The 12,159-nt window shown below is 36.5% G+C and overlaps 1 protein-coding gene across 1 annotated transcript in view; it reads right to left on the reverse strand.

Moving 5' to 3' along the window:
* Adgrv1 (adhesion G protein-coupled receptor V1) overlaps positions 1-12,159 on the reverse strand; it is a 496,777-nt gene that overhangs the window by 345,012 nt on the left and 139,606 nt on the right. Inside the window, exons 55-57 of the mRNA XM_048331390.1 lie at positions 10,275-10,451; positions 9,729-9,911; positions 1,764-1,943 (exon numbers count right to left, since the gene is read on the reverse strand). Coding sequence (XP_048187347.1) covers positions 1,764-1,943; positions 9,729-9,911; positions 10,275-10,451 — 540 coding nt within the window. The remainder of the gene's footprint in view (positions 1-1,763; positions 1,944-9,728; positions 9,912-10,274; positions 10,452-12,159) is intronic.

The following is a 12,159-nucleotide window of genomic DNA, read 5'->3' on the forward strand; positions in this document are numbered from 1 at the left end:
CTCAACTACCTGGCATTTCCTATCTTCTCCTACAATTAGGTGGAGCATTCAACTGAAATTTGTCAATAGACTATAGGTGATATGTGTGGCTGTCCAACTCTTAGCCTTCCCCACCATCTTCCATAACCTCTTTCTCACTAGTCAGGTGACAACACAGTGCTCAGGACCTAGAGGAAGTCAGAGCCTCAAGAAAGAAGAAATCTACTGAGATGAAGTAGAAGGCAAAAACATTATTACAAACTATTATTACATTATTATTCACCAGTGGAAGATTAAATTGAATGTTAAGCCATTCATTTTTATCTAAGCTCAGAAACCAACAAAAGTATGTTTTAAATTTAAATTTTTATTCTGATCTGTAGTAAAATTATGCGTAGAATATTGCATATATCAAAGAAGTAATATGATAAAAATAATAATGTCTTTCTGAGGATATTAAAATTATTAGAAACTTTTAATCCCTCGTTATATTCCTCTCACAATTTTTTGAGCACTTCACTACTCCTTACAAACATGTTTATTTCTTTTCCAAGGAATTGACATTGAACTTTCAGCAACCAAATCATTCAACAATTATTAGTCTGCATTTAGTTTTGGAGCATCTGAGAGGCTCAGCAAAGGCAGACAAGTTGTAAATTTAGACTCCTAGCCATAGCACAGCATAGATAAGAGGCATCAGAGAAAATTAGTCAAAAGGGATCCAGATAAAGTATTGAGTATCTATCACTGACTTCAGAATGGAAATTATATGTTCCACCACATAATTATGGAATGTGGAGACAGACTATTTAAGTATATGGGAAGTGCCTAAAATTTTTCGCGACTGTTTTATCTTAGAAATTCCTTCAACGGGTAAGTAGTAATGGTTATAACAAAAATCATAAAAGTGGGCTGGGGATATGGCCTAGTGGTAAAGTGCTCGCCTCATATATATGAAGCCCTGGGTTTGATTCCTCAGCACCACATATATAGAAAAAAGCCAGAAGTGGCACTGTGACTCAAGTGGTAAAGTGCTAGCCTTGAGCAAAAAGAAGCCAGGGACAGTGCTCAGGCCTTGAGTTCAAGCCCCAGGACTGGCAAAAAACAAAACAAACACAAATCATAAAAGTAATTATGATAGGGTTTCGAGTGCTTTAAGTGGAAGATGTAGTGACAGTTCAGTAGTAGTCAACCAAAATGCAAAAGTATTTCATTCTCATGATTGGTTAAGCTTTATATTTTCCCCTAGTAGATTAAGACAAATTATTTGGAATTCCACTTGCAGGTCTTGAAATAGCTAATGAGAAACTAAAGGAAAGTTATATGGAAAAATGAACAAGCTAAGGTGACCATCATGTTTTGTTTGATAAAAGTCACAATAAAGTACCAGAACAATGAGTAGTATTTACTCATAAATTCATCAATAAACTATACTAATGCAATATCTAGGTTCATGGCCAAATCCCACCTTGTGACCAGGATGCTGGTCATCAATGAGACTCACAGAAAACATAAGGCATGGATAAAACATGCTCATGAGTTTATTATACCCCATCGAAAGGAACTGGTTTCCATGGGAAATGCCTGATATTAACACTACTCTTCTCATTATTGTCAACTCTGTGAATAGCTTAGGGATTTACTTCTACTTCAGTGGCCAATTCCAATGACTCTTTAAGTGAATCGTGATGAAGTTTCTAAACAAAATTAAACGACAGTTTTCTACAGAAACTATACCTACAAATTGCCTATAGCTACTCACTCCACTGATTGATTTCACTTACAGTTTTTTCTTCAAATCCAAATATTCCAAATGGAGAATCATTCTGTGGAATGGCAACTGTGACCACAACATCATCACCAAGTCTGCCACCTCCAGCTACACTGGTTAATGAGATCATGAAGAGCTCCCTGAGTTCAAATTCAGCATCATTGACTATTGTGATTTCTAGGATTTTAGTAACCTATAGGGAAAAAGAAGAAAAGGAAGGTGTGAAAGAGAGAGGGAAAAAAGAAGCAAAAGATGTAATAGCAACTTTTCCTCAGATCTACTCTTAATTGTTCAGATTAAACATGAAACAATTTTCAAAAGAAAAAATAGGGGTTGTGCTTGTTATATTCCCAACAATTTCAATGTATGCATATATATGTAGTATTTAAAGTCAGAAATTTATTAAACAATGTTATTGTCCCCATGAAATAAATTATGTATGTCATAAATATAGTGTAGTTACAGACACAATATTTTGCCCTACTGTACTCCTAACAGCTTAGTGTGTTTGACATTAATGCCTCCTTAGAGAAAAGAAAACATAAAATTATCATTGTATTTTTCAACTGAAATCAGTTGCATTGTATTTTTCAACTGAAATCAGTTGCATTGGCCTCAGATACTGTCCTTGAAAAACAGGCAGGGACAAATACCAAGTTTCCTGTTCTTAGGTTTCACATCTAGGATGAAGTTCACTTGTTAATACCTAGGTTAAACTGGTACTTGAAAGGGGTGAAAGTGATGAGATTTCCAGGAAGATGGCGGAGAAGCAGCAGAGCTCTAGCTAGGCTCCGTCCGACATCGCAGTTTTCATACCCCAGAGAAACTTCTACTCCTAGAAAGACAGGCCAAGTAAGCTATAACAGTACAGGGATTCTGGCCAGGAAGGAAAAATTGACTTTGCTGGTCTGAAAACACAGATTTGAACTCCGGGCGGCATCCCGCCACCATGCCAGTGCCAGCACTGGCACAGCACCCCGCATTCCATGAAGCTAAAGCACTCAATGGAGACCAGGGAGAAATCCTCCAGATGGCGGCAGACAGACATGGCTCACAGGCTGAGCACGGTCGGGCCAAAATTGCAGAGAAAGCGTGCTTGTAGATTGGGATTACCAATCCAAATGGGCAGAAGAAGCACAAGAAAGATGGCAAACAATGGAGTCTTACCTCTGACTCAAAACAAGCAGGAAGCAGAGCAGTCAATCAAAGACATAGAAGAGAACCCTCAAAATGCTCTACAAAGTCTACTGAGAAATATGATAAATGAAAAGTTTGAATCTCTTCAGTCAACTATTCTAGAGCATGAAGAGACAAAGCAAAAATTAATGGAGAATTTCATGACCTCCACAAATAGAAAGATAAATGAACTCAAGAGTCAAATGAAAAGATAGCTACCCAGCTAAAAGATTTGAGAGACAACACTCAAAACCAACTTAATGAAGTAAAGAAGTCCATGCAGGACCTAAGAGATAATTATAGCAAGGACATGGAAATCATCAGGAAAGATCAGTCAGAAGGAAAAGAGATTCAAAATCAAGTAGCTAGCCTACAGTCCCGACTAGCTGAAGCAGAGGAGCGAATCTCAGGATCTGAAGATTCCCTAGAATCTAGAGTGAAAGATCAAAAATCAATAAAAAAAGCAATCCAATCGACAACACAGATCACTCCAGGAGCTCCAAGACACAATCAGGAAGCCCAATTTAAGGATAATAGGTATTGAGGAAAACCTGGAGAAAGAAGTTAGTGGAATAGGCAACCTATTTAACAGAATATTAGCCGAGAACTTCCCAAATATCCAGAAGGATAGGACTATACAGATACAAGAAGCATTAAGAACCCCAAACCAACCAGACCAGAATAGGATATCCCACTGACACATTGTGATCAAAACAGGATCAATAGAGTCCAAGGAAAGAATCCTTAAAGCAGTTAGGGAGAAGAAAACAATCACATATAAAGGAAAAGCAATCAGAATTACCCTCAGACTTCTCAGCAGAGACCATGAAAGCAAGGAGAGCCTGGAATGAGGTATACAAAATCCAAAATAAAAATAACTACCAACCAAGAATAGTGTACCCAGCCAAACTCTCATTCATAGCCGAAGGTCAAATAAAAGTCTTCCAGAGTAATGAAAAGCTGAAAAAATATATCTCCACCAAACCAGCTTTAAAGAAAATCCTCAAAGATATACTGTAAAGGGAAAATAATCAAGATCCCAATACAGACAGAGAAATGAACCCTAAATAGAAAACCAGAATATTAGATCAAGAAATGGGAAGACACAGCTGTTAACAAGATAGATATAATGAAAGGAACAAACGATCATCTCTCAATCCTAACTCTCAACTCTCAATTAATGGACTTAATTCTCCAATCAAACGACATAGGCTCATAAGATGGATCAAAACCCAAGATCCATCTTTCTGCTGCCTCCCAGAAACACATCTATCCAGCAAAAGTAAATATCTTCTAAAAGTGAAAGGCTGGAATAAAATCTATCAAGCAAATGGCACCCATAAGCAGGCAGGTGTTGCCATCCTAGTATCAGATAAAATTGACTTCAAATAAAAAATGGTAATAAGAGACAAAGAAGGTTACTACATCCTAATAAACAGATCTCTCCTATAGGAGGATATAACCATCCTAAATATCTACACACAAAATACAGGAGCACCTAACTTCATCAAACAAACACTACTGACTCTAAAAACACTCATAGAACCAAACAAATTTTAGTGGGGGACTTTAACACTCCACTATCACCTCTGGAGAGATCAACATACCAAAAACTGAACAAAGAAACCACAGAAATAAACAACTGCATAGACCAACTAGACTTAACCGACCTCTACAGAATATTCCATCCAGCAAAAACAGAATACACATTCTTTTCAGCAGCACATGGAACATTCTCCAAAATAGATCACATCTTCAGGCACAAAGAAAATCTGTACAAATTCAGAAGCATCAAAACCATTCCCTGCATTCTCTCAGACCACAATGGAATAAAATTAGAGTTCAATTCAAACAGCCACCACAGAAAATCCTACAATTTATGGAGACTAAACAACACACTTCTGAACCATCAGTGGGTCATTGAAGAAATTAAAACGGAAATTCATATGTTTATGGAATTCAACCAAGATAAGGACACAAAGTACCAGCTCCTTGGGGACACAGCAATGGCAGTACTTAGAGGAAAATTTATATCTCTGAGTGCATACACCAACAAACTGGAGAAACAGCAACTCAATAATTTAAGGAAGCACCTTAATTTCCCTGAAAGAGAACAAGAAGCCAAACTCCAAGTCAATAGACGGAAGCAAATAATTGAAATCAAATCAGAATTAAATCAGTTAGAGACGAAAAAAACCATTGAAAGAATCAACAAAACAAAGAGTTGGTTCTTTGAAAAAATCAACAAGATAGACAGACCCCCTAACAAGTCTGACCAAAAAACGAAGGCAGCACACTCAAATAAACAAGATAAGAGATGAAACAGGTAACATCACCACAGAAACAACCAAAATTTAGACCCTAATAAGGGACTATTAGCAAACCTTTATGCCAACAAATTTGAGAACTTGGAAGAAACAGATGATTTCCTAGAAAAATTTCATATCCCTAAACTCAACCAGGAAGATTTAAAGCTTCTGAACAGACCCATATCCAGCATTGAAATAGAAACAGCAAAAAGTGATCTTCCATCCAAGAAAAGCCCAGGTCCAGACGGATTCACAGCAGAATTCTACAAGGTCTTCAAAACAGAACTCACATCAATATTTCTAAAACTCTTTAATGAAATTGAAAGAGGAAGTTCACTACTAGACACATTCTATGAAGCCAGTATAACCCTCATTCCAAAACCTGGCAGGGACTCATCATGGAAAGAGAACTATAGATGATTACCCTGATGAAAATTGACGCAAAAATTCTCAATAAAATTCTGGCCAATCGACTTCAACAGGTCATCAAAAAAATCATACACCAGGATCAAACTGGATTCATCCCAGGGATGCAAAGTTGGTTCAATATATGCAAGTCAATTAATGTAATCCATCACTTACTTCAACGGGAGCAAGGTAAAGAACCACATGGTTATATCACTGGATGTGGAAAAAAGCATTCAATAAAATCCAGCACCCATTTATGCTAAAAGCCCTGGAAAAATTGGGATTCCAGGGAACATTCCTGAATATAATCAAGGCAGTTTATGACAAACCAACAGTCTAAATGGTGAAAAACTAAAGCCATTCCCTTTAAAATCAGGAGCAAGACAGGGATATCCACTCTCTCCCCTTCTTTTCAACATAGTACTAGAATTCCTAGCCAGAGCAATTAGGCAAGAAGAAAATATAAAGGGGATCTAAATAGGAAAAGATGAAGTTAAACTTTCTCTCTTCACAGATGACATGATCCTATAAATAAAGAACCCGATACACACTACCCCAAGCTGCTAGAGTTGATCCAAAACTTTGGCAAAGTTGCAGGATAAAAAATAAACCCACAAAAATCGATGGCTTTTTATATGCTAATGACCGGAACGCCGAGGCTGAAATCAGGAAAGCAACTCCTTTTGCAATAGCCTCAAATCACATAAAATACCTATGAATAACCTTAACCAAAGAAGTGAAATACCTCTATGATGAAAACTTTAAAAACATGAAAAACGAAATTAAGGCAAAACTAAAGAAATGGAAAAACCTCCCATGCTCCTGGATTGGGAGGATTAATATAGTCAAAATGGCAATATAGCCAAAGGCTATGTACAATTCAATGCAATACCCATTAATATCCCAACACCATTTTTTAATGAAATAGAGGAAGCAATCCAGAAATTCATATGGAACAATAAAAGTCCCAGAATAGCAAATACAATCCTAAGCAGAAAGAACAGTGTTGGAGGAATTAAAATACCCAACTTCAAGCTGTATTATAAAACTATAGTAATAAAAACAGCTTGGTATTGGCACAGGAAGAGGCCTGAAGACCAATGGAACAGAATTGAAGACCCAGAAATGAGCCCACAGAACTACACCTACTTAATCTTTGATAAAGGAGCTAAAAAAATAGACTGTTAAAAAGATGGCCTCTTTAACAAATGGTGTTGGAAAAACTGGTTCTACACATGCAACAAACTAAAACTAGATCCTTATATATCATCCTGCACCAAAATCAATTCCAAATGGATCAAAGACCTTGAAATCAAAACAGATACCCTGAGAACACTAAAGGAAGGAGTAGGAGAAACACTTGGGCACCTTGTCACAGGACGGAACTTCCTTAACAAAGACCCAGAAAGGCTACAAATCAAAGAAAGGTTGGACAAATGGGACTGCATCAAACTGCAGAGCTTCTGCAGGCAAAGGACATAGCCTTCAAGATAAACAGAAAGCCCACGGATTGGGAGAAGAACTTTACTGGCCATACAATGGACAAAGGCCTCATATTTAAAATATATGCAGAACTAAAAAAATTACCTTCCTCCAAAACAAAACTGCAAAGAACCAATAGCCCCTCATCAAGTGGGCTAAAGACTTAAAAAGAGACTTCTCTGATGAGGAAATGAGAATGGCCAAGAGACATATGAAAAAGTGCTCTATATCACTCACCATGAAAGAAATGCAAATCAAAACAACATTGAGATTCCATTTCACCCCAGTAAGAATGTCCTATATTAAGAAAACTAACAATGACAAATGTTGGAGGGGATGTGGCCAAAAGGGAACCCTATTAATTGTTGGTGGGAATGTAAACTGGTTCAGCCACTCTGGAAAGTAGTATGGAGAGATTCCTCAGAAGGCTAAACATAGAGCTTCCCTATGACCCAGCAGCCCTACTTTTGGGCATCTACCCAAAAGACCACAAACAAGAACACACTAAAGCCACCAGCACAACAATGTTCATCGCAGCACAATTTGTCATAGCTAGAATCTGGAACCAACCCAGATGCCCCTCAGTAGACGAATGGATCAGGAAAATGTGGTACATATACACAATGGAATTTTATGCCTCTATAAGAAAGAATGACATTGCCCCATTTGTAAGGAAATGGAAGGCCTTGGAAAAAGTTATACTAAGTGAAGTGAGCCAGACCCAAAGAAACATGGACTCTGTGGTCTCCCATAGGGTGGGAGACCCACTTTCCCCAAGGGGTGAAAGTGGGATCAAAAGGAAAAAGATGGACAAAGAGGAGAAGGAGAGGAAAACACAGTCAAGGATTCAATGTATATCCTCCGAAATTAAGAAGAGTGAAGGAAGGGTTAAGTTGGGAGGGATGAATGAGAATGTTGAAAGGGGTGACACTGACCAAGATGAAATGCATTCATAAGCTACTTTGTTAAATGGCAACTCCTTTATACAACTTCTTAAAGATAACTAAAGAGGTTTGTTTTTTTAACTTGTAAACAAACCTTGGTCCAGCTTATGATTTCACTAACTCTATGTCAATATTTTTATCTTGTCATAAGTAAATTAGTACACGGACACAAACATTTATCAGGAAATAAATTTTTTTCTACCTAATCTAACCTAAAACCTTCAAGAAGGAAAAGGAAGTATCTGGATGGATACTCAAACAGAAATCTGGAAAAAATAGTCAAATACAAAAATGGAAGCTTATGAAAATGTTGGCATTTCATATTTATTCTCATACGAAACAGAATATTTTCCCTATAGGATGGAGACTTTACAAACTATGAGGGCCTCAGCATGTTAGTAAATGTTAGGATTTCAGCTTATTGATCATAGTAAAGCATTGATGGTATAACTAAGACTGGTTGAAAGCTTCACTGAAAAAACAATTCTTCTGCTCTTAGTATAAAAATATCTCATTTTCTTGTACTACTCTTGCTGTAGGATATGTTTCAAAATTTAAATCTACTTTAACATTACTTTTAAATATATGAATACTACTTCATATATATGTGCAGGAAAGCCTATATGCTTATCATTTAGAAGCATTTACCCCCTCCAGGGTAATTAAGTTGATGCATACTATAAAATTTGTCTAGGCAAAACACAGGCTATCTGTCGATACAGTATGGGAGTTGGAGTTATTAACATTTTCATAACTGTTTATACACTGCTTCCACTTATTAATTAAGTTTTAATGAAGTAGTTCATAGTGCCAGTGTCTTTTGCCTGTAATCCAAGCTATTCAGGAGGCTGAGATCTCAGGATTGCAGTTTGAAGGCAGTCTGTGGAAGTTTGTGAGATTTTCTTTCCAATTAACCACAAGGAAGAAAAAGAAAAAGAAAAAAGTCAGAGATGGAACTGTGGAAATGCACTAGCTTGAGTGAGAAACATTCAGGGAGCTCAAGACAAGATGGGTGCAAAACAACAACGACAAACTTATAAGATGCCCACGTCACGAAATTTGGAATTCTTGGAGAAGGTCTTGTAATTTTTTAGGTTGTTACACCTAAATTTAGAATATTTTTTCCAATATTTGGACAAAGTTTTTAAGTTCCTTTCCTATTATTTGGATGTATTCTTAAGTTATGAATAGTATTTTTAGGGATTAACAAATATGTGCACTTGAAGTGCAAATTTGAAATATCCATATTTATAAATACCAAGAAATAAAAGTACCTAAAGACCTCAGAAATAATCTAGTTTGCCAGGCAAGTTTTATGTATGTGTGTGTGTGTGTGTGTGTGTGTGTGTGTGTGTATATATATATACACATATATATGTGTATATATACATATATACATATCCTGCTTTGCAACTTCTATTTTAAAAGGAATCAGGCAAAGAAATTCAGAAAAATTTGAGATTCTTGCCTTTAAACATTCTTTACCTCTGTCCACTAGTCCATTAATAAAGCTTACATTCATTAGTAACACTTACGTTTAACCTGACAAAGAAATAGAGTATAATGTATTTGGCAGTCACTAATGTACATTCAGATGGTAGAGGCACATACGTGTTTGCAATGCTATCCAAAATAGTAATATGCTCACGATGAACTTACTTGTCCTTCTGCAAATTCAAGAGTGCCATGAGATGGCTTAAAATCTTCCAGACTGGCACTGTCAGGCATTGCTTTCCAGTACACATATACTGTCCCATAGCTTCCTGCCAGCCGGACCACAGGAACCTGAAGAATATTGAAGGGAGAAGGCTCTTCATAGGCGGTGATAACGCCATCAATATCCTTTAATAAAGAATGAAAGTTGAAAGCTGAGACAAAAGTGTAACTTCTCACCCCTTCACATCCTAACTTTATTGTTCACCTTTGTTTCTTTCATGCTATATCTTCTAATCAGGAAGCAACAGTCACATAGAAACGAATGCTCAGTATTTATAACTTTCACCATAAAATTGAACAAAGATAAATTTGCTTAATCCTTTGGTCTAGCTCAAAGGGAATGAAGATCTAGCAAATAATACAGATTTCATTATTTGTATATTTATAATTATAAACAAAGCAAATTATTTTTAAAACTATATAAACTTCTGGATAAATCACTAGGGGTGAGCTCCTGAGTTATTATAAGTATGTAAATGTTTGTCTCACTCTGGTAACGTGAAACTTTAAAATTCCTCTGGGATCATCATTTTCTTCAATCACTATCTCAGCAATTTCCATGCGAGGCTTCCGCACACGAAGATGCTCTGTAGAGAGGTCGGAGTTCAGCAGGCTCACATCAGTTAGAGTGACAATAAATCCTTCCTCCAACTCGGGAATATCATCCTGGAAAGTAGGATAAAGATGATGATTGCTATGTTGTTGTTTTTTCTTTTCTATAGTAGTATCTGCCTCTGTTGCTCATACTGGCATCAAAGTGGGCTTCAGGGATCCTGCCACCTCAGTCTGGGGGGGCTACAAGGGGGGCTACCACCATGCCAGGCGGGTGTTTGAAAGATATTTAATTTCTGATAGAATCCCGGAATTTTTCCATCTGTAAATGAAGCCACCATCTACTGGAATGGGTACTGCTATCATACACAAAGATTCCTTATCATTTTATATGGTCTTATGTACAGAGCTATTGAACTATTGTGATCCTCTGCTAGGACTATCCTAGACATATACTAGTAAGTACCAATGAGGGAAACCATGGCGCCTGTGTGTGTGTTTTTTGGTCTGGCTTACTTCACTTAATATCATATTTTCATACTTTCCCCAGGCAGTTTCAGAATCTCTCTGATATTTATGATTAAGAATGATGTTTCGGGCTGGGGATATAGCCTAGTGGCAAGAGTGCCTGCCTCGGATACACGAGGCCCTAGGTTCGATTCCCCAGCACCACATATACAGAAAACGGCCAGAAGCGGCGCTGTGGCTCAAGTGGCAGAGTGCTAGCCTTGAGCGGGAAGAAGCCAGGGATGGTGCTGGGGCCCTGAGTCCAAGGCCCAGGACTGGCCAAAAAAAAAAAAAAAAAAAAAAAAAAAGAATGATGTTTCAATAAGTCTCATTGACATTAGTAAACAAAATAACAAATAAACAAAATAAAATTCATCCCTCAATATTGGCCACAACTTACTAAATATATCTTACATATGCAATATCCCAATAGAAATTTAGGAAAAACTGATTATTTTATATATTTTTTAAAAGTGAACGCTCTCGACTTGTTATCTAGATGTAATCTTACACTTTGGCTAATTTAACTTTTCTTACTTTACATTTGAATAGGAAATAAACATTACAAAATGTCAAAAGCAAACATAAGAAAGGAAAGTGGCTTCCAATCTACTCCAAGCCTATAGCCTTCTCAGAAGTCCTCTCAAGAAAATAGTGTTATCTAATGTTACAAAGACCACAGTAAGAACACTAGAATTATTAAGTAATGTTATATTCATAATTTATGTTTGCAGTATATAATAGTGATATTTTTATATATTGGTATTATGTATAATCACAGTATTTGGGGGGAGGTTGGTGGTAGGAATTGAACCTATGGTCTTATCCTTAGCTCTGATTATTATATATTACATACAATAACACTAATACAATCATTATCACTTTCAATTCTTGTGTGACATTAAAGATAAATGCATATATTGCCTCCCTCTGCTTTTCCATTTTCTCTCTCTGTACAGTTATAGGTTTATATGTATATATGTATACATAGTTACACATGTATATGTACACACATGCAGAAGTAGATATAGATTGCAAAAACCATCATATTCAGACATAAGCCGTCTGAATAACCTTGATTCCAAAATAATTATATCATTAAATGAAAATTATTTTCTACCAAACAATAAAAATAACTATACTGATTGAAACATTCCATTCATTTCCTAGTTAAAAGCAACTAAATAATGTAATAGTACATCAAACAATTAGACATGCACTCAATCCAAATTCACCATTTTGAAGTTCATCCAAGTTGTTCATCAATAAACATAAGTAATCCACTGTCTCTTTACCTAGCCAGTTATATTAACCT

This window comes from Perognathus longimembris, chromosome 22, assembly GCF_023159225.1.
Source record: "Perognathus longimembris pacificus isolate PPM17 chromosome 22, ASM2315922v1, whole genome shotgun sequence".
In the NCBI taxonomy this organism is placed as follows: Eukaryota; Metazoa; Chordata; class Mammalia; order Rodentia; family Heteromyidae; genus Perognathus; species Perognathus longimembris.